The sequence below is a fragment of the Cheilinus undulatus genome, linkage group 18 (genome assembly GCF_018320785.1).
Source record: "Cheilinus undulatus linkage group 18, ASM1832078v1, whole genome shotgun sequence".
Taxonomy (NCBI): Eukaryota; Metazoa; Chordata; class Actinopteri; order Labriformes; family Labridae; genus Cheilinus; species Cheilinus undulatus.
In genome coordinates, this window is record NC_054882.1 from 9,275,602 (window position 1) to 9,299,386 (window position 23,785).

Below are 23,785 nucleotides of genomic sequence, written 5' to 3' on the forward strand. Positions count from 1 at the left end.
GGGTAAAAAAAAATCCCCAAATACTTAACTTTAGTGAAAAATAGAACATATTTTCTCTTTTTTTTATGATTTACCAAAGCCCTAAGAGGACATGTGTTCATACATTTTTACACCACCACCAATAACTGGTTGTTTTGTTGAGTTAAATGAAATGTATGGATGTGTGTCCTCTTAGGGCTTCTGTACATTTTCAATCGGGCATCTACCCAATTTCACATGAAATGAGATGATTTCATATTGTCATATTTGTCCTGTATTTGATTAAAAAATTGGATGGTAACTGGGCTTCTTATTGAATATAACAAGGCCGGTTACTATGGCAACAGATTGATCACTGAAGCGTCCTCATGTGCTGCTCCACAGCATATCCATTCTCCTTAATCTAATTATTTACTGACAATTTAATTTAAAGCAAGATTGACTGTCATGTGCTACATGTCCTCCGTGTTTCCACCTTTGTGTAGCTTCGTTTGTCTGTTTTTAAAGACTTTATGCTTCCTAAATGGCAGTATTGTAGCCCACTTAAAATATTAAACCTATTTCTATAATTGTATAGGAGAGACGGATGAAGTTCCTGGATGTGACTGGCATATTTGTGACACTACTTCCCTGTAACTGCTGCTTTGTCTCACATGTAGGTTTAGTTCAACTGTGTTTCTTTTGTACCTGAGCAATAGTCATGTTGGTCCTGCATAATATTGTACAGCTGATCTATATTTGGATAAAATTGTCAAATTTATGAGATTTTTGTGTGTTTTTTATGTTGAATCTGGTATTTGATATATGTAGTGAAGCTATGCTGTTGTGATGGATGCAGTTTGTGGTTTAACGTTGTTTTGCTGAAATGTCATGGCATTTTCCATCACTTTCTAACAGCTTTTCACCATTTTCCACCTTTTTTACATTATATAAAACCTTTTTTGCCACTTTTTTACCCTTTTTAGTACTTTAACTTTTTTTTAACCTTTGTTTACTACTTTATCTATTTGTCTTTTTAACCCATATTTTCCCCTTTTGGCCCATTTTTGCCCATTTAACACACGCCACTTTTCAACCTCTTCTCCCTCCCTACCTTATCTGGCTTTTTTTTTTTTTTTTTTGCATCTTTTTGCCACTTTTTTTTTTTCATTTTTCCCTAATTTTGGCCTCTTCAACCTATTTTTGCTGCTGTTAAACAATTTATGGCCACTTTTTGACTGCTTTTCACCATTTCCCAACCATATCTGCATGTTGGTATCCAGTTTTTACCACTTTAAATTCATTTTGCAATTATTTCATTATTTCTTTCTTAAAATTGCCTCCGTTTCTTTTACTTTATTTTCTGGCATCATTCTGTTTAAGCATAAATCAAGTTATTTCTTGTATTTTTTTTATAAGAATGGTTATTATTCAGGTTTAATGTGGTTATCACAGCTTAACTTTACAGAACACAACGAGTTTGGAGACCTCTATGGGCCCCCGGAAGCCCATAGCTTTGGCCAGGGAAAAAAAACATATTTTGTAAGCAACAGCTGTTAAAAACGAGATTCAGATGTGTGAGATTAGCATAAACCATCTTCATTTTCTCTCTCCTTCACTGGAATGTAGAAAATCAAAACAACGTACAACGTCATACTATCGCTACGATTTGATACGCTAAACGCCCTGCCAATCGTTAAAGAGGGTGTGTCCAGGCAGGAGTTGGCGGAGGGAGTCCGTGCAGTCCGGAGAGCAAAACCGCTGCTAAAGGAAAATGTCTTCAGTGCCTGATGGGAAGAAGCTAGTCCGGAGCCCCAGCGGGCTTCGCATGGTGCCGGAAAACGGCGCATTCAACAGCCCTTTCTCGCTGGACGAGCCGCAGTGGGTTCCGGATAAAGAGGTGAGGCGAGGCGGGGGGAGGATTTGTTTGACAGCGAGAAGCCATCAAAGCCGTGAGCACGAGCGTGAAGCTAGCTAGGGACTTTAACATAAGACTTCCGGTTTAACTCAAAATAAACACACAGTTTGCGAATTAGTACAATAACTTTGAATAATTCAAGGATAGAATTTATGAAAACAATCATCCTAGTCAGTAAATTAACTGTGATATCATGACTAATTCGTAGTCGGGTATGAGTTTGACATGTCATGTCGCAGTTGATAACATGTTTATGCATGTTGCTGATTTGTTTTCCTAACAAATTTACAATTACAGCATTTTAAAAGGAATTCATTCGTACTTTCAATATCTGTCCTTGCACTTTAATGAACATTTCCACCCTACTATTCATAAAATACTTTAACATCAACATGTCACATAATTTGTATTTGCATAACTTTAGATCGTAATAAAATTATTTAAGCCACCAATAAAGTATATTACACTCATTAAAACCATTCTTAACTCTGTTTGGCTTGTATCCTCTTTTATAAAAGTGATAAATAAGGCATTTTATTTCGTATTAGAAAAGATACTTCGCTGAGCGCCCTTAGGGGAAATTCACTCATTATCACAACTTGTAAAACGACAAAATGTAATGTAAGAACACACTTTAGGTCATTAAATCGCTCAAAAGTGTGAGGAAAATGGCAAATCTAAGTTTCCTGTCTTCAGAGTGCTTTTATTTTGGTAGTAACTGCTCCTAACGGTCGTTAGCCTTCATGCTAACTCCCGCTAGCTTTACTCGGTCCTGGACATGGCAGTTGGCTCCTGGACTGGGCGTTGCAGGCACACACGGCCAGCCTGGCATTTAACAGAGTCGGTTAACCGTAATAAACCATCTGGTTTTCTCCTTTTACTAGCTGTCAGGCTAGGCTTTAATGTCTTAATTGACATGGAATAGTTAAAGTGAAACTACATCCGCTTGTTGGGCTTGTTACCTTACAGCTACGTCCAGCGTTTAAGCTAGCTGGAGGAGCTGCTATGCTAGCTCGGGCACAGTCTGGAGCTTTGTGTTTGACCTGCCTGTTTGTGTCAGAGGGCAGTAAAACTAAAAGAGGAGGCGCAGAAGGACAAACATAAACTATCTGCCTAAGTTGTAAACTGTGGCTGAGCACAGAGACACTTTGACCATACTGACAGTCAATTGTAGCCAGCAAAGGTTAATCATTTCTTATTTGCTAGTTTGGGATTAATTTATTTTCTCTTTCATAGTTAGATGGACACTACAGCTATTAACCCTGGAATAAACATACCAAATTAGCAATATCCTCATTCACTTTGTAGGGAAGGAGGGCATTGCATTGCATAGGAATAATAAGCCTACGAAAGAAATTAAACTAAATGTGTCAAGTCTAATTCATCTATCTTTCTGGTGAAACAACATTGATCAGCTGATCAACAAACAAAGCCATCTGCAGCTACTTTCTTAACAGGCCAGTCGTTTCCATCTCTGATTTCCAAAATGTAGGGATTTAACAAAATATTTAAATCAGTGAGACAAACTTTACTGGATTTTATCAAAAACAAGGTGCTGTATGCTTTTGGCTCCCTTGCAATGGCAGTAGCTGAAGAGTAGAGGCGTACGGACGTGGCGAAAGCAATTAAAGATGCTGTTCCTGGAAAACAAAAATATAATTTTAAAGCAAAGCTGTGGATGCAGGATAACTACACTGCCTTCAGAATGCAAAAATATTGCCCTTTTAAGATGCAAGTAAATTCAAGAAAACCTTCAGGGTTTTTTTTTTTTAGCTGTCATGTGATTGTGCCTGTTGGGGGTCAGGAAGTGGGCAATGGCGATTAAGAATAAATGGGAACGGAGGAAAGTAAGCACTTTAAAACTCCAAATGCAATTATCATCAAAAAGATTCCACATACGCTAAGTATGTTTTTTTTTTTTGTTCCAAAGTTTAATCGATTTACCTGACATTGAGGCGATCAATATCACAATTCAGTAAGCCCTGCAGACCTCCTTGCATCATGTATCCAGATGAAGGGAGACAAGAGTCTATAGGAATCTTGTTCTGAGCTAAGATGTTAGCTGAGCCCCTTTAACATATGCCAAAACGGAAAGATTTGTTGGTTTTCCTCCCACTTTGGAGAAGACATGTCTTAAAGTTTGGATTGTGGTTTGACAGAACTCGACTGTATGAGGCTGTCTGTATGAGAAATAAGCTTAAAAATGAAATAAGCCCTAAGAACTTGTAATGGAAAGCACCCCCTGCTCCATATTTTTGAGCTGATGCTAAACTTGAATCCTCCCTGCTCAGCATGTTGTGTAACATCCTGTTTTTTCCTCTTCCTTTCTCGTCCTTCAGTGCCCGAGATGTATGCAGTGTGACACCAAGTTCGACTTCATCAGAAGAAAGGTTTGTTTTGTTTTGCAGCACAGCCGTGAAAACAAATCACAGCATTATCTAAGAGGCACAAACACACAAAGTAAACTGAAGAGGCTTTCAGTTGGTCTGCGTTGTGAAACTTCTATGACTATTTTTTTCTCCTCTTGGCTTCTGTTCATTTATTTTGGCAGAGACACACTGAGGACTCTGTGGAGGCATTTGTTTCCAGTGACTACTGACTGATTCGTGTCCCACTTTCTTTGCACAAAATCTCTTTATCGTAATTTTTTTCAGCTGCTATTTTCATCTCTGCACTTTCCATCTGTCTTGTTTTTACAAGTATCAGAAATGTTGAACTCTCTGAGACCCCCAGAGCTCATTTTTGCATTTTTACTTGTAAAATCAATCGATATCAAAACTGGTTTCAGTACCACCTAAAGCACAGACATAAGGTGTACTGTAACTTTGAATCAACAGTTTATATTTCCATAAACATTTAAGAGTCTCTGGTGCTTTGTCTGGCGCGTAAACCTTGCTTGCATCTGCTCCTGTTCAGATAGCTTGAGGACCTAAAAAAATCAGAACCATCAAAGTGTCACTGAGTCAGATTTCTTCACAGTCACGTAGATTTCGGGTGAAAACGTTATTTTCTAGACTAAATTCAGCTCACGCTGCAGTTTCTGCTGACAGGCTTCCTTTTACTACATCACTCAGACTCGGACAGTAGCCACTGACACACTTATTGTCAGTGTTATTTTAGTTCACGTGTGTTAGTTCTTTACTAGTCCAAAGTAAAGTTTAGCTTGTTTTAAATGGATAAGCAGTAGGATTAGAACTTATGCATTTATTATATAAAACATAACTGCATGATGCTATGGAAGCTTGCTAGGTATAAGGGAAAGATGCAATATATTCCTCAATATTGTGATTACTGACAGTAAATTAAAGCTGCAAACAATACATATCAGCTCTAAAGTTCCCATGTCTTTGCCATGTGAAGTACCCTCCTTTATTTGGCCCAAAACATTGCATTTGTCCTTAAAAATGTAGAAACCCTTGCAAGCTAATGTAGCCAGACTCAAAAATGCTGCAATGATTTCACACCTGAGTTGCATTGTTATAAATCATCAGACAGACTTCCTTCCATTTCAGTGGTCCATTTTAGCTGTCATATTCCCAGTCTCTCCTTCTGTTCTACCTGCTTTCTGCTTTCAACCCCACCACCACCCAAGCACCCACCTGTAGGCTCCAGTGAGGGGGTTTAAGATATTCAGCATGTAAAATAAATCTGCAAGGCGTGATTAGGATGGGAGCCTGGACACCAAACAAAAACTATTGATAACCCATTTGGGTATTTTGCCCAAACAATGTCAGCCCCTCCCCTTCAAGGTGAAAACAATCCAATGTTCAATCAAAATGGGAAAGACTGGGTCATTGGGGATATTAAAGCCTAAAATATGAAAACCATAGGTTTAACTGTTATTGAGAGCACAAATGCAATGGCAAGTGATATCAAGATGTAAACTAGGACATTTCTAAAACAAGATTTGTATAAGAGAACAAAAATGAGAACATAAAAATAAGAATAGAATATAAAAAAGGTAGAATACAAGTGTATCTTTGAACTGATGTTAAATGAGAAAGAATTGCTTGTCTTTCATCTGCAATTTAACAAATCTCAGTTAAGCCATATTTTCTTTTTCCATCTTGATGCTTTATTTATTCTAAAATAACCATTACATTTTCATTTTGAGGTATTTCCAACAGGCTGATAGTTTAAAGTGTTTATTTTTTAAAGAGAGGCATTGTTTGAGTGAAGTCTTGCACTGTAAAGTAAAAATAGAGTATCCATGTGAATTTGAACTGATCAGATGTTTGAGCCTCAAATACCCTCATTAAGAGAGGCACTGTAATGCATTTGTATTGTTAATACACTGATTAGTTAAGTAATGGCTTCGCAAGGCAGCAGTATCTTTTAACACTCCACCTGCAAACCTCTTAGCAAACAGCTAGTATTCTCAGAGTTGTGTGTTGTTGAACTGTTTTTTATTTATGTTTAATTTGACATTATGAGTTAAAGCTAAGACTGACTTATTTCTCATTCCTCCTGCAGCATCACTGTCGGCGGTGCGGCCGGTGTTTCTGTGATAAATGCTGCAGTAAGAAGGTGGTGCTTCCCCGCATGTGCTTCGTTGATCCGGTACGGCAGTGTGCAGAGTGCAGCCTGGTCTCCCAGAAAGAGATGGAGTTCTACGACAAACAGCTCAAAGTGCTTCTGGGAGGTGAGACGTTTGGATTTGTTTAGTTTTGTCTTGAGTTTCTCCTTTTCTTCAACCATTTTTCTTTTAAAAGTTGTTAAAACCCTGTGGATAGTAACCATCATTGTTAGATGAGACAAAGCTTAGAGACCAAAATAGTTCACATCCACAAAATGTAAGCTGTAATGATGTTAAAATTATTAGAAAATGATGCATCTGTAAGTTTAAAAATAGATAATATCTGGTAGACATTCCTCTAGATTACAGTTTGTTTTGGGATGTGATAAAGTTCTAGGGTTGTCTGAGTTTTGAGCTCTTTTTTTTATCATTATCTCGTTCATTTAAAGTTGCTGTGTAAGAATGGGAATATAAGTGACATCTAGCTGTGAGATTCTAGACCGCAATGGTCACTTCCGGTTGTAACCAGAGGAACTTAAAAGGGCGTGTATCTGTTATTTGCTCGTTTCTGTGTTACTGTAGAAATATGCAAGATGCAAAAATCCAAGATGGTGGAGTCCATGGAGAGGACCCTCCCTATATGTGAATAAAGGGATTGGTCTAAGTTAATAAAAAAAATAAAATGCCAAGTTTGTGCCGCTAAATGCTACTAGGCTAAATATGACACTCTGCACCTTTTATAATGATTCTTGAGTAAATATTTTATCAGCAGCTCTGCAGATCCTGAACATATCTGTCTTCATACAACTTGCAGATTAAATTATGATTCCACTGTGGAATTATGGTGCTCCCAAGAGAGTTCACCATAAATTAAATCAATAACTGTGATGTCTAAAATCTTTATGAAATTAAAAGAAAAAAATAACCAAGTTGCCTGCTTTTTTTCTCAGCTTCTGAGTAAACATGAATAATTTATATAATTGCAGTACTAATGTAACAAAACATGACTTTGCTCATTTGAGTGGCTAAAACTAGAAAATGTTGAGAATGTAGCTCCAAAAGGGACAAATATCATGTAATCCTACATCAAAATGTTCTTATTCATTTATAGACCAACTGATTAATTAATCCACTTGGTATTTTTATTATTTCTGCAAGAAAATTACTTTTAATTAGGGATGGGAATTGATAAGATTTTATTGATATCAATGCCATTATCGTTTCTTCTTATCGATTCTGTTCTTTATCAATTCCCTTGCTGATTCCTTCCTGTGGATTTTTTTTGGATTGCTAATGTTAAACATCAAGTGCTTGGGAGGAAAACATCCTAAAATATACAAAAAAACAACTTTTTTGTTGGATATTTCTCAGTTAAGACAAACTGCTCTCTGGATCTTTAATCTGTGAACTTGAATTAGAATACAGTACTACTGCTCATTTTCTTTAAAAGATAAAACCTTAATATAAATAGAAAAGTAGTCTCTGGATCCTAGATCTCTGGACGTATCAAAAAAATTGAACTCTTGTGCAACATTAACAGTTCTTGGGCAAAAAGATGCATGTCATGCATTAGACATCACTGTTTGACAGATGTTTCACGTTGCCGTGTGTGCATCATTTTTGGAAAAATGAAGCAACACTTTTTACCGCTTTAGTCTGTTTTTGTGACAGTTCACTAGAAATGGGTGGTAATACAGTAATACTGTATCCTAAGAATACTAAGAATAGCCACGGTGTTTCTTTGATTACCGTCATGAAGATGGGGCCGTGTGATGAGCACACATTAATAATCAATTCCTCAAGAATATGTTTATTTTTCCACCCACAGCACCTCCGCCTGTGTGTGACACTTTAAAAGTGATGACAAAAACTCCTGTTAATCATGTCAGGACAGTTTTGCAAAAGACGAACACTCTCGTGTAGACTGGTGCACGATACATGGGCCATGGCGCAGGCACGGCATGGGCACAGTTCTGGCACCACGGCGGTCTTCTCTAAAGTCAAACTGGTAGATGTGCACTGCTGGCTCTAATATGATCTAAGACAACGCGAGTTTAAAAATGCTGTAATTCTTATTTCTAGGTGTAGATCAGTGATGAGAAATGTGTACGTTTAGTATTATCCACAGGTGCTGTGTCCTACTGCAGCCATGCCAGGCACAACAGAAACCACTGAGGGTTTTGAAAACATTTAAACTTATCTTTACCCGTTTAATGTGAAATGTGCTTGAGTATTCTGTAACTTTTTATAAGATCGTTGTAAAGTAAACTCTTGGCAGGACAGAGTTTGCCACTGAAACATAATGGGGACATAAAATGATAATAAAGTCCAATCTTTAGCTGTTTAAAAGCCCACAGAACATTACTTCACATTCACAGATTCTGTGATATTAGATCACGATTATCACTTCTCATCTTACCTCTGGGAGGAGAGGAGGGAGGAAAAAGAATGCACATCTTCGTCATTTAAAGAGAAAAAAGAGAAACTTGATTTGATCCCCTGCCCTGATTTAACCCATTTTACTTAAATGATTCACTTCTCCTGCACCTGTAAACGTCTCCTTATAAACCTGTTTTATTTCAGACTCGAAGCATTTTGATAAAGGGTTAGATGAAGCGCTGCAGAGGCACGTGCTCCACTCGTTGTACGTATGCATGCATGCTGATAAGTGCTTGTTTAATGTGTTTTTTTAAAACACCTTGCAGAGATACTGTATAGTCCTGTAAATGTTTGTCTATGTCCTCAACTTCTCTGTTCATGTTTGCTCACTGCCACATGCGAGGCCTGTGTTTTATGGCACGCAGGAATGAGGCATCGATAAGGGAATCGTTAAGATAAAATGTAAATGATGTTGATGGATCGAGCCAATTGGAACCGGTTCTCAACAGGATCTGTTTCTCGGTTCCCATCCCTACTTTTAATTACTTTTTTGACAAAACTTCTAAATCAGAAGAGAGATTGAGTACTTAGTGACTGATGATGCACAGTAATTGTTCAAGTCTAGGATATATCATACATGCTTTTGTCATATTTTGCAGCATTGGCTCTACTTTTTTCTCAGGTGCATTTTCATATCTTTATATTTATCTTACATGTAGTTTATACTCGTTTGTGGCTTTATGACATTGTTCCCATGCCACTGCACAGAAAGCTGAAATACTGTAAAAACCATCCACGGTTTAATCCAATTCTCCTCCCCTTCCTCCTCCTCCATGCCTGATAATCTTTGTGTTGTTGTAGAGTGTGGGTCACTGTGAGGCTATAAATAAGCAGCAGCAGCCGGTCGCCTCTCAATGAAAAATCCATCAGCAGCCTGGAGCTGCAGGAGGACGAGCGGCTGAATGAAGAGCCTGCAGCGTGTTGGGGCCTCATGATTTATTGATGATGAGTTATCAATAGAACAGCAGAAAACAAGACTCTGAAAAATTCATCAAGAAATTGACATACAAGGCAGTAAATCCCTCTGACATCTCTTCATAACTATGTCTCTTCTACTTTTTGAGAAAAGTAGAAAAACGTTAGAACACTCTAGAGAGATGCTTTTGCTTTATAACTTCAAATTCTGCAGACAAAAGTTTATGTTCATTTTTAAAGCCCATTTTAACTGTTGACTCCCAGTAAGTAAATGGTAATAAAGTTGTTGCATTTGTGAGAATATGTCTTCATTGTTATGAAGAAAAAAGGCCTAATAAAAGGTTGTTAACCACTGCAGGTTTCAAAACTTTCAAAACTTGAATAACAAACTTAAATATTCCTGTCTTTTCTTCCCATCCTGTGGTTTGGTTTTAGGTGGTACCTTCGTCGTCACTCTGGGAACGTCAGAGAAGTCTGAAACCATGACGTGTCGTCTCTCTAACAACCACAGGTGATCTTTTTAAAATTCCTTTTTATTTTATTTGAGCCACACTGAGATAATTGAATTAATTAATCTTAGTAAAGCTGTATATTTTTCTTTCTTATATTTGGATCATGCTACTTCAGCTTTACGAGCGTAGGATTTCAGATCTTTAACAAAGCGTTTGATAGTCATGGCTTCACAAATGTGAAGATTTGCTGCTTTTTATTATATCTCTGCAGCAGAGGTAACTAGGGCCAGAGGCATCATGTTTTTGGGTTGTCTGCCTGTCTGGCCATTCTTATGAATGCGATATCTCAAGAGTGCTTTGAGGAATTCTTCAAATTTTGCACAAATGTCCCCTCTGATTCCAGGATAAAGTGAACACACTTTGAAGGTCAAAGTCACTGTGACCTCAGATCTTTGGATCACAATATTTCAAGAGTACATTGGAGGATTTTTGTCAAATATGACACAGAGCTATACTTGGAGGTCAAAGGTCACAGTGTCCTTGCATATTGTGAGGTTGCAGTGACCTTGTTTTTTCTACAATACATATTTTGGGCATTTTGTGGCTTTATTCACAGAGGAACACAGTAAATGTATATAATAAGTGAAATTATTTTTATAGTATTTTTCCCCACAGCACTGAGCTGTGGACAGTGTGTTTGATAAAACAGTTGCTGTGATGGTGTCAGTTAGACTCTAAATAATTAAAGTGTGATTTGGCAGATATGAAAAACAAAAGCAGTTTTGATTCAACCAGTTAGATTCCTAGTGTCATTATAATAAATTCATATTCATATTTTTATTAGATATCAATCTAATTTGTGTTTTCTTTAAATCCACCCCTCAGGTATCTGTTCTTCGACGGTGAGAGCCACTTTGAGGTGGAGTTATCTCGAATCTCCAGCATGCAGATCCTGACAGACGGGACGAGTCCAGGAGGTAAACCGTGATTCTGACCGTTTTAAATAGGCAGAAATTATTTTTTCTGTCGTTTAAGTGATGGTAAGAGACATATTTGTACTTATATTGCTGGTCCATCTCTTTCTTTTTGCCTTGATTAACATTTTAACATGTTTGTGTTTTCTCTAACTGAACTCTAACAAACTCTTTTTCCACTGCTGCTGCTTGGACTCTTTTTCTTCTTCTATTGTGCTCAGAGAACGACATTCACACTTACACCAGTCTGCTGGACAGTCAGTGTATCTCTGAAGGTTAGCTGTGGTTCCTTGTGGTGTTTGTCTTTCCTTCTAGTCATTTCATCCCTCCTTTTTCCTCCAGATCTGATTGTTTTGGGGTTTTATCTGTGTGCATGAAGCTACCAAATATTGAAACTACATGCTGTTATTTGTCTAAACACCTCCATGACTCAAAGACAGGCTTGGTGTGAAATGAAACTGCATACATTTAAACAGTATTATGAGTTGTTAACATGCTGCATGGTTTGGCTTTATATTTGACATTTTGTTTTTATCATCACAGCAATGGTGCAATTTATTCCTCATTTGTCTTAAAATTTTCTTCAAATGTCTGTTAAAAATGCTTTATTTTTATAAAAGCAAATTGAATATATTTGACCCTTTGAGTGCTTTTTAATACCAAAAATCATAAACACAAACTTTTTTTTTTTTTACCTTTGAGTATACTTTCTTTTTAGGCTTTTGCATCTAAATGAAAGAGACATTTGATTCTTAATTCTTTAATTAGACTTTTTATCACTAACTATAAATATATATTAGTGTTCAGTGATGCAGTTCTTTCATCAAAAATATGTTTTTCTTTTTCTGTTTTTCCTAAATTTTTTTTACTTGAAAGGATTCCCTGATAGTCCTTCTGTTGCTACACATTTTTCCCTTTTTATTTTTTACTTATCCCCTGACATACAGTATCTTTGCTGTTGCATTTGTGTGTTTTGAGCATGCATCCATCCTCTTTAGTGGTTTGTTTTTGTGGCTGAATCTTTGACACCTATCAGATGCGGACATAGGAACTTTATCTCAAAAGTTTTATTTGAAGGAACTCAAATATTTAGACTTTTGTGGACAGATCCAAAAAAGTAGGAGAATATAAAAGCTGGATAAAAACTTGATTCATTTGCTTGTGCTGCACTTAAAAAGTGCCAAACCTCTTGACTTTCTTTTCTTTGATGAATATGCCCTATGTAGAAAAGTAAAGTTTTAAAAAGTGAAAATACTGTTTTTTAGAAAAAGTGTTGTCAGTTTGGACCTGAGGATTTGACAAAAAAGCACAAACTGTTGAATATGTTCACTAAGTCTATCAGTTTTTGTCCTCGTCTTATTAATGTGAAATATTTACATGTGTTGTTGGCAGGAGGGACGTCCCGGGCCAGCGGCATGCTGCTCCACTACAAACCAATGGGCTCCCAGGATGCTCAGCAGCTTCGTGTGGAGGCAGCAGAGGACAAGAAGGTGGCCTCATTATGGTTGGCTGCAATGCACAAGGTACAACAAGCACACGGCTCATACATGGTTTATTGGACTGCATGCTTGCACATGCTTTAAGTCCTACATTCTCTATTAAGTTCATGCTGATCAGATAATCCATCATATGGAGCTGCTGTCAAAGATTCACTATTGAGACGTTGAGTTTGCTGTTTTGATATCCTAAGCTTTAAAATCTTACCATCGCATCATGTTTTGTGTGTTTCCATCAAGCAACCTGGGTTGATTCAGCAGAGTTTGGTACTGAGGACGTTCATACCTTAATCTTAATTGTAGTGCATCAAATCTTACTGTATCCTCTGGCATTGTATCATATCTTATTGTAAGAATTCACAGTTACTCTACTAAATTTTCGGTTCTTAGGAGCCGTCAGCTTGTCACTAGTTTGGATCGAAAGTCTAAATCAGGGTAGAAATGCCTCAGCCTGCAAATATCAAATATATCTCCTACTCCTTCTCTGCAACATGCCTTAGGGTGGCCCAATTTTCCCCCATCCACTCAGGTGATTTGTGGCTTGTCCAAATCTGTTTTTTTCCTCATTATACTAAAGTGTGTAGGTTCAATTTAAGTGTTTTACTGTTTCTAATGGAGTCAGATCCTCCCAAATCTAGAATCACAATTATCAGATATATTTGATTTGTATATTTCCCCCTTTCAGTTTTCTTTTCTTATCACTTGTTAAGTATATTTATATTTCCATCTTTGTTGACAACTATGACAAGTAAATTTCCCATATGATGCTCCATAAAGCATATCTAATGTCACCTTATTTTACAAAGACAAAAAAGTTAAGAATTCTATGAAGCTAGTGTTTTAGTACTATCATGGCTCAGATGTACAGAAAACACACATATTTATTGCCACTTGTCAATGTGTTAGACCGCATGAAAACAACACCAGGACAACTGAGACTGGTAAAAGTAGAGCTGAGCTTGACAACATGGAGGGATAGAGCATGGCATTTCCTGTGGCACCCCCTTCAGGCCAAAGTTAGTTATTATCTGTAATATCCTCAGTAGTAATGCAGCACCGTCAAAGGTTTTATTCAGTCAAATTTTCTACGTTTACTCTAAAAGGTAGTTTTCTGATGTGTTAAATACTGGGTTCATGTGCCTCAAGTGTTCTCACTCTATCTCACTATAGCTCTTAATTTGATCTGTTTGTCTTCCCTGCAGGCAGCTAAACTCCTGTACGAAGCTCGAGACCAGTGACGTGCAGACAGCCTGCAAAAGAAAACCTCCAGGCAGCACACACCCAAGTGTTTTGTCCTCCGTCTTGCGGGGGCTCGGTATCATTTTGATTTTATTTACGCCAGTTCTGGTTCTGCTTTTCTGTCTGATCTCTCGGTTCTGGATAACATTTTTTTATCACCGTCATCTCTGCAAGAAATGTTTGTACAAATACACTTTATTACCTCTTTAACCAGTACTTTGTACATGTTTACTATGATTATGCTGATTATCTAGTTTTACATAGGTTAATTCTCTCTGATTTAACTCCTAAAACAGAGCAGATAGCATTAATATCTCTGCATAAAATGGAGCCAGCTGAGTGGAAAAACGGCAGTAAAAGCTTCTAATGCTGAGGAGCTTTTATTTGATTTCCTTTTACTTTTTCTTTATACGAGATTTTTACTTTATAAATACCATTTATTTTCATTTTATTTACAATAAGAAGTACAGGATTTTTAAAATTCTGCTGGCTTTCCTTCCAGAAGTTTGATGCTTGATGGTTAAACCGGTTTGAACACAGATCTTCCAGATAAGCTTGTCTCATGCAGATTAAAGGACAAATCCACCTGTTAACCCTTTAAAAGCAGATAGAAAGCAGCTGTGGGGGATGTGCTTTGCATTTCAGGACCTATTTTGTGAGATATTTTTTTAATCCAATAAGTTATTTTACTAAAACTTTGTGTGTACTGGACATGTCTTTGTCATGTTTCCCATACTAGGCTTTTTAATTTGACACATTTAAGTATTATTTTAGTTGTTTTTTTATGTTTTCTAAAACTTTACAATCATATTTAATACGTGTTTGCAGTTTGATGTGTTAAGAAGTGCACCATTAATCAAATTTGGCATTTAAGATGCCTTATAATACAATTTTACATCTAAAAAGTCATCTGCATCCTATATACGGTTGCATCCTATACCAGTATAGAAGGCTGAAACATGCACCAGCAAGACCACACGTTCAGCCTCCATTATCACCTGATTCTCTTTGCCTAAGGAGATTGTTTTGCATGCTGCAGCTCTCTGTGCAAAATGTGCTGTTAAATGTTGCATTGTTGACCAGCCTGGTAGTGCCACATTTTAGCAGCTTTTCTCCCTTGCTTGGTGCATTTCAAGAAAACAGAGTGTATCCTTGATTTAAGACAACAGGCGACCAGCAGAGGTGGGCAGCATGAAGCTCTGCATATTGGTCACTTGCTGTGAGTCTGTGCTAACCAATTACTTACGCTTTGAGCTGAGAGCTCAACTGTCGTACTAGTAACTACTAGGACTGCCAAGTCATTATGCTAAAAGAGCTACATTGCTACACAGAAGCTGTACGTCATCATCTCTTGAGGTTTATGGCCCATGGTTGACTTTATAATCCATGTAAAGGACAATTTGCTTTGCAGACAGCAGTAAAACACACATGCATCAGACCACTACTTTGGTGCAACTTCTAGTTTCCACTAATGTTTGATTATCATCCGTTCATATGTAAGTTTCCTTTAGTAATAAAGCTCTATAAAACAATGGTAACTGTTCTGTTAAATCAGTAAAGCCCTAAGTAGATAGAGCCAGATGTTGTCATCAGGGACTGGTGCAGACCAAAACAGAGCAAAAAAGATAATAAAGAACATTAATTAATCTAGTAGCAACAATATGACTACAAATGAACAATGTTGTTGATCAGCATCTTCTGCATTCATTAAATTTAACAAGTGATTTCCAATAAGTTAAATTAAAGTGAGCTAACCTGTTTCTTCTGCCACCAACTGGCCCAAAAAATCTGTTTTTTGAAGATAGAATTTTAAAGTCACCTACCAATAAATATAGGCATTTATTACACACCATAAGCAGACCTTTGTATGTTGTCAAAACTTGTTGATAACACCATAGTGTCAAGTGTTAAAGTTGGGTGCTTGAATTCAATATCTAGGACTGTTTTTCATGTTTTACTTTCAGTTTTTAGGGCTTAAATGATCAGATAAGAAGCACAGAGGGCATTCAGTCACTCACAGGAGCATTGGCAGCTAAGCAGGAGTGAAAGGCATCTTGGGAATCTAGGAAGCTCTTACCAAAGCAGTAAGAGGAAGCCAGACGAGTACATTCCCATGTGTGGAAAACTCCTGAAATGCAAAGAACATCACAGATTTATCTCCAATCTAAACAAACATTTGGGGTTTTTGTCCTTGCAGAGAATTGCTGCAGAATCTCCTGGTAAATGCAAAGAAATTTCAGCTTTTGTTTCTTTTCTGTAAATTATGTTAAAACCTCTGCTCTCTTCTACAAGTACTTACAGATTCATTTCTTTAGACCTCGCTGTCTAAAGAAACTTCAGACTATTCACTGATCCAAGTGAAGCATAAACACACAAACACATACAAAATGCTTTAAATGTAATTTGATGTATTGAAGTTTTTGTATAAGCTATTTTGTTAACTATTCCTACTTTAACACAAGGTGTGTACGTACTCACATATGATGATAATTTTTGTAATATTTGTAAACTGTAATTCCTTTTCTGGACTGTCTGGTTTTTCCTTTTTAAATCTGTTATTTTCATAATCCAAAGCCAGGATGTGAGATTTTTCATCCTTCATCTGCCAGATTCTCCTCACTTCTGGCTGAGTTTGAGGATTTATCACTTCAGGAGGTGTTAGTCGGGCTTCCAAGGACCTACTTTTTAACAGAGACTAAATTTAGATGAAAACTTTTTACTTTTGAGGTAAAAAGATTTGACATTTGTTATGTTGAAAAAGCTTCTGAAAGTTGGCCCCAGCATTTAACCTCGTGTATTATAATTACATTTGACCCACAGAGCTGTACAGCAGATTTTCTGCTAATTCAACCATGGAGAAGAAGGTTCTTATGATTTATTACTGTTATTGCATTTGAAGTTTATTCCATCTATGAAAGCGCTGAGCTTTCTTGCATCCATACATTTACTTCATTCCATTTTCCTGTTATGATAGGACAGTTTTGGTTGATTTCTGGAAATCTTGACTCAGTAACTGCTGATCATAAAGTCTGTTTATGTGTCATATTTTATCCTAAGATGCCAAAGACCATTCGGCAAAAGAGCTGCTGATGAAAATTTGTCTTCTTAGAGATTATTCTTTAAGGCATTTTCCTTAATTCTGACAGGGCAGCTGAAGACAGACAGGAAATGCAGGGAAATGAAGCACCAGGATCAGAAATCAATCCGTACAATCCGATACAATCAGTGTATCAAGAGCTCTAGTCTCTCCATGGGCGCCTCATCTACCAGCTGAGCTGAACTAGTGCCCAGGAATAAGTCTTATGGCTGACTTGGATACGTTTACATTCATCTGAATATTGATTATTGTACCCAGTCCCGTTTTGAATACATAAAACAATGAATTTATCGTGTTATCTTGAGCCAACAGTGCTTTTGTCCTGTGATAATGAGCTGATTAACTTGTTACCACAAGAAAACAGGCATTGTTATTCTGATATAACAAGATAAAATGTGATAAATTGGTAGATTACACCAGTTATACTCACCCTTTTGCTCATCTAAAGTAGGATGCTTATGTGTTTGCAGATGAAAGTGATTCCTTGTTCTTTTTTCAGTATAATGGTATCACTCAATTTATAAAATTAGTCAAGATCTCGAGAAAACGACGAAAATGTTACTTGGTAATGCAGGAAAACAGTAGAATTAAATGTATGGATATTCTGTTGCAAATAGCTTGTTATTGAACTTTTCCAGTACTCAGAAACTCATCTGACCATAAAGATTTAGTAAATCTGTCCGCCGAACACTAACACAGGTTTTTCACCAGTTTAACAAGTTCCAACTTGTTCCATCTGGCCAAATTTATCCAGTCATTCTGCCCACCTGTAAAATTCACTCATAGAGATGCTACTCTCTATGTTGAATAAATGGAAAAGTTTCTGCTTGACTTGATAAACCCGGTTTGTTCTGCAGCATGTGAAAAGTTTTTCTCTCCTCATGGTCCAGTGAAAAATATAATTAAACCACTCTGTGGGTTTCTCAAAGTTAACTGTTATTTATTATACTTTTCACAACAACAAAAGTGAACAGGTAAATGTAATGGTAATACTTGAAAGGCACAAACTGGGCCTGTGTGAAAGTCAGATTTCAGCTTTTCACATGGAAGCTAAATGGATCTTTTAGCCAACATTTATTCACTCCTAGCCTTTAAGTTTAATCTAATGTTTGTGCTTTTAAAGATTTACTCCCTGCTGGTGTTTAGTGCCCCAAACCCCTAACAGTCTCTCCCTGCTTCTCTTCAAACTGTTTCAGTTGAAAGAAAGAAATTGAAGGAACTTCTAGACACTGTTAGGTAAATAGGTGAATCTACAGCACATTGTTTTTATTTCCTGTAGTGTGAATTTAAACTTAGGCTTTTGAGAAATGTTGAGATAGAAAAATCTTCACAAAGAGTCATTTAATACATTTTTAAGGCTTTTGAACACATCCGTTTTTGTTGGCTCTTCTAATTATCATGACTGTGGTTGTCACATGTTTTAAAATAATACAGTTTAATATAGATTGGATTGAAGAGCTGAAACTTTACAAACACATCTATTTAATAAGATAGATGCTTGGGAGAGGAATTAATTTATCAAAAAGTACAAGTGGATTCATGGTCACTGCCTAAATTGCAAAAACACAGTGGCAGCAATTCAGATTAGTGTGATTTAGAAAGTGTGCAATAGTTAGCTTGTAATTTTTGAAAACAAGAATTTCACTAATGTGCACTTATGGCTTCTATTTTTGTTTCTGTGGTTTTGAAAAAGGTTGCAATTGTTGATTTTGACATTTCATATAAAAGTTTCATAGTCTGGAGTCATGGCAAACTCAATCATGATGACAGATTAAAGTCTTAAAGCTGTATACACATGATGAAGGCCCCTGAAAAACTTTTTTAACAAAAATGGACGTGGAAATGCCAAGACTTGTTTTTGGAACGCTTCACATACATGATCTTAAAGCTCCTGTGAGGAACCAATTTAAGTTTGACTTTGGCGCCCCCTGTGGACAAAACAGTACCTGTTTTGTTTTTGGTCATTACAGCAAACAATATCCTGTACTTTATTTTAAAAGTCCAAAATATTTAAAATCCTCGCTGGGAAAAATGTCAACAAAGGCTTTTGTTTATTATCTGTCATCATTCATCAGACACCTACCCCGCAGCCGTGAATTTACATATTTTAAATATCTACGTAGAAATAGTTTATCTTCATGCTAATGAAGTCCTCTGCTTTTCTAGATCATAGAGAGTCTTCAATGTTAATTTCAGTCTGTTTCATAACGAGCGAAAATTTCCTCACCGGAGCTTTAAATCTTTCAAAACATGTTATTAAAATCCCACTTTAAATTCAGTCCCTTAAACTACATACACTACGTGCTATAATAACCAAGTATTCTTAGTTTTAAACCACATTTGCCTTTGTGTGTCTTCCCTGTTTTCTAAACATAAAGATAGTACTTAAAGTGATTAATGGAGCACAGACAAGATAGGCTGACTGTTGGATATTTTTGCCTTTTCCCTTTTTTGTCTTCACTTAAACCTCCTCTTCCTCCACTTCTGTGACATAAAGTTTATTTTTATATGCTGCTCACCTAAGATCCCACAATGTGTTTGGTTGTTGTTTTTCCAGAAGAGACACAGTGTTTAAAGATGGTGGAGTTTAGTATAAAAAAGCGTCAGTGTGGTCGTTTTCAGTGTTGTGTAAGAGGCATAACTGTAGGTTGTCCTCTTTTCTTTCTGACACCAACATCTCTGTTCTTCCATGTGTTTGGTTGTGTTGTTAAGTCAGCACTATTTGTGACGCCACACTCAGCCAGTGTTTGAACCTGCACTTTATCCCCACTCTGATTCAAAGTCCTTTTTATTCCCCCCGCTTCATTTATTACGCTGAACATGCTGTACTACACCCTTTGTTGGATTATTCTGTTGAGAATAAAATCAAGTGTTTATACATTTGTGGTGTTTTTGTGTCTTTTATTTAAAAAAACATCTTTAATCATGAAATTAATTAAAAATGTTTTTGGTTTGTGTTGAATTTGGCGACCCGTGTGGGGAAGAGACGCCTGATCTCTGCTGATCTTGTACGGTGCTATTCTAGACTTCTAACTACTACAAACTTCGCTAGCTACGTGCTTAACATTACTACGTTAACCAATGGAGCTACGTTAGCCCTAGCTAAAGCGAAAGCAGGCCCTGTCTGTGTAACTACATAGCCTTTAGCATAATCTGTTGTAGCTTCATTTGCCTGAGCTATGTTTGCTATTTAGCTACATTGCCTGTCTGTCTTAAATAGCTTACACACACTATGTTGCCACAAGTATTCGGTCACCTGCCTTGACTGGGATATGAACTTGAGTGATATCCTATTCTTAATCCACAGGGTTTAATATGACGTCGGTCCACCCTTTGCAGCTATAACAGCTTCAACTCTTCTGGGAAAGCTTTCCACAAGGTTTAGGAGTGTGTTTATGGGAATTTTTGACCATTCTCCCAGAAGCGCATTTGTGAGGTCACACACTGATGTTGGATGAGAAGGCCTGGCTCTCAGTCTCCGCTCTGATTCACCCCAGAGGTGTTCTATCAGGTTGAGGTCAGGACTCTGTGCAGGCTAGTCAAGTTCATTCACACCAAACTCTCATCCATATCTTTATGGACCTTGCTTTGTGCACTGGTGCACAGTCATGTTGGAACATGAAGGGGCCATCCCCAAACTGTTCCCACAAAGTTGGGAGCATGGAGTTGTCCAAAATCTCTTGTTATGCTGAGGCATTCAGAGTTCCTTTCACTAGAACTAAGGGGCCAAGCCCAGCTCCTGAAAAACAACCCCACATCATAATACCCCCTCCACCAAACTTTACACTTGGCACAATGCAGTCAGACAAGTACCGTTCTCCTGGCAACCGCCAAACCCAGACTCGTCCATCAGATTGCCAGATGGAGAAACGTGATTCATCACTCCAGAGAACGTGTCTCCACTGCTCTAGAGTCCAGTGGTGATGTGATTTACACCACTGCACCCGACGCTTTGCATTGCACTTGGTGATGTATGGCGTGGATGCAGCTTCTCGGCCATGGAAACCCATTCCATGAAGCTCTCTACGCACTGTTCTTGAGCTAATCTGAAGGCCACATGAAGTATGGAGGTCTGTAGTGATTGACTCTGCAGAAAGTTGGTGACCTCTGCGCACTGTGCGCTCTGTCATTTTTCATGGCCTACCACTTCATGGCTGAGTTGCTGTCGTTCCCAATCACTTCCACTTTCTTATAATACCACTGACAGTTGAGTGTGGAATATTTAGGAGCGAGGAAATTTCACAGCTGGACTTGTTGCACAGGTGGCATCCTATCACAGTACCACGCTGGAATTTACTGAGCTCCTGAGAGCGACCCATTCTTTCACAAATGTTTGCAGAAACAGTCTGCATGCCTAGGTGCTTGATTTGATACACCTGCCTCAGTGGGTTAAAATTTGTAAAAAGTTTAACATAGGTCTCATCGGACCATAACACAATTTCACTTATGTCTTTAGGGGAATTTTTGTACATTTTATTTTTATTTAGCCAGGCTTGTATGTTTTCCCTCATAAGAACAGGCTTCAGTCTTGAAACCCCACCCCATTGCCAGTGAATACAGGTGAAGCATGAAAGATGAAAATAACACCACGCCCACAGGGGAGCATGCAGAGTATGGCAGTGGAGCTATCTTGTTCAGCTTAAACTGGGGTTAAAGTTAAAGTGGAGGAAATTATAAACAGTTATAAATGACAGCCAGTTTTGGCGCTAAGTCTTAAGTTATCTACAAGATAACTGAATTTCACCACTGGACTTGTTGCACAGGTGGCATCCTATCACAGTACGGCGCTGGAATTCATATAATAATAATTTAATTTAATACACATTCAACACTTCATAAAAGACTCTACATTAAACGTCACTGTCGGTCATTGTTACCCTAAATACAATGAAAAACACTATCGCAAAGATGAATGATGTTTCATTTGTAGTCAGGACGCCCCTGTAGCACTGACTCCAGTGAAAGTTAAAGGGTTAAACCAGCTGTGCCTCAATATGCAGTGACAAAGGTCTTTATTCTGGAATTTTCAATGGTATAACTGTGACACGACACGTTTGTTATTGTATTGTTGGGACCTAACCGCGGTTGCTACCTTTACTGTCACAACACAAGATCGGAGACGGTTCCGCCCACATCTCTGATCTTTGTGTTGATTGGCTAAGCTCCTGTCTGCCGAGCAAATAGTCAATAGCCAATCAGACAGCGCTTACATGTAGCGTGAGCGGCAACCACAGACTGTAGAAAGAACGTAAACGATGTCTCCTGTCAGAGCAGTTGAGAGAGAAGTTGAACGGCTCCTTTTCCTCTCACCTGTGACGCAGTATTTTCTCACCGACCTAAAAGGTAATTTAACTTTATGTTATTTTGCTACTTAAGATACTATACGCGCACGAATTGCTTTGCAATATTTCATTTTCCCAGCCACAAATAATTTGTCTGGATTTAGCTTGCAGGCATTAAAAAGATGTGCTTTTAGCTGTTTAACTTAGACCTGGACGTTGATTATGAGCTACCTTTTCTGGTAAGACTCATTTAATCATAATTCTGGCCTTCCACTGAGCTTAAATTAATGAATACATTAAAAAATAAACAGGTAAAAATTAGTAATAATAGTGCTGACCCTCCTAATGAATTAGCACTAACTTGCATGCACGTGGGAGTAGCTGCAGATGAAGCATGGTACCTTTTTCATTTTTTTCCTTTTAAAGTGAAACTTGACCAAAATAAAGACAGTTGTATTTGGAAAATTCACATTGATTCAGAGTCATCCTAACTTAAATGTATCAACTGTTGGCAGTTTTCATGAACTAATTTTCTTTTTCCAGCAAATAAATGTAGATAATAAAGACAATTTATCTTTAATACTGTGTTTAATGTTTTAGTCTGATGGTGTACATTGTAAACAAATAAGAGGGAGGGACTGAAGCTATTGTTTCCCTTTCTTAGTTCTTTACTGAGGATTAAACATGTGGACCAACTGGTTTGGAAACTTGCTGTGATTTTATAAACCTATGACTCCGCAAACATACTGCAGTCAGCCACAAGGGGGATGACTGAGATATTTTCACTGCATGTTTCTGGGGCTGCCAGGTTGTCAAATACTGAGATTAATGCTGGTGTGCTGTGCCATGTTTGGTGAAAAACACATGCAGGAAGCATGTTTTCTGTTTTGATTATCAGGGAAGGCAAATAGCTCTGTAAATGAGTATGGGGCAGAAAGCTGACATGGAAAACTGCTGCTCTTATCAACAATGGGCTAAGTAGGTGATAACATGCAGGTTCACAGAAATGCAAATGTACAGCAGCCTGTAAGGGCCACACAAATTTATAATTTTGAATGCAAAAAAAAATCCCAATTTTGACTTGATAAACTTGAAATTTTCAGGTTTGAAAATTTAACTTTATAAAGTGATACATTTATGACATTAAAAAGTCACATATCTGGTTTGATAGCCCCGCCTTACAGTAATGTCTCTTAAAAGTCCATCTGTTAAAGACAATACACTGATTCTGTGCTAAAATTAATTTATTTTTTAGAGTGGCCCTTTTACACTGCTGTACATTTGTCCCGTTATAATGCACATGAATTTGTTACAAATGATAAGTGAAGGTTTGTCATCATTTGAAAGTCACTTGTTAACAGTAGTCTTTAGACTTGCACTTTGTAAACAAAGAACTGGGAGGGATTGAACCCACCCTTTTTTTAATCTGGCATTTTTATTGTCCAATTATTTTCCAGCGGGTACGTGTAGTACAAATGTTGGTTAACCGGTTTATGGGA

General features: G+C 37.5%; 1 protein-coding gene across 2 annotated transcripts; it reads left to right on the forward strand.

Moving 5' to 3' along the window:
- The first annotated feature begins 1,675 nt into the window (after positions 1–1,675).
- zfyve21 (zinc finger, FYVE domain containing 21) lies at positions 1,676–19,884 on the forward strand. 2 transcript variants are annotated; one of them, XM_041812283.1, is made up of 8 exons: positions 1,676–1,858; positions 4,216–4,266; positions 6,350–6,518; positions 10,182–10,257; positions 11,084–11,175; positions 11,394–11,447; positions 12,565–12,695; positions 13,871–19,884. In XM_041812283.1, exons 1-8 carry the CDS (start codon positions 1,733–1,735, stop codon positions 13,904–13,906), a joined length of 735 nt encoding a protein of 244 aa, XP_041668217.1. In that variant the 5' UTR covers positions 1,676–1,732; the 3' UTR covers positions 13,907–19,884. The 2 variants fall into 2 exon arrangements, with proteins under 2 accessions (XP_041668217.1, XP_041668218.1); XM_041812284.1 differs by lacking the exon at positions 11,394–11,447.
- The last annotated feature ends 3,901 nt before the right edge of the window (positions 19,885–23,785 follow it).

Excerpts from the sequence above, each read along its gene's own strand:
- zfyve21 (XM_041812283.1), top strand. The coding sequence starts at position 1,733 with ATGTCTTCAGTGCCTGATGGGAAGAAGCTAGTCCGGAGCCCCAGCGGG. Across the intron at positions 1,859-4,215 it reads AGTGGGTTCCGGATAAAGAG|TGCCCGAGATGTATGCAGTG; the intron begins GTGAGGCGAGGC and ends CTCGTCCTTCAG. Across the intron at positions 11,448-12,564 it reads CAGTCAGTGTATCTCTGAAG|GAGGGACGTCCCGGGCCAGC; the intron begins GTTAGCTGTGGT and ends TGTTGTTGGCAG.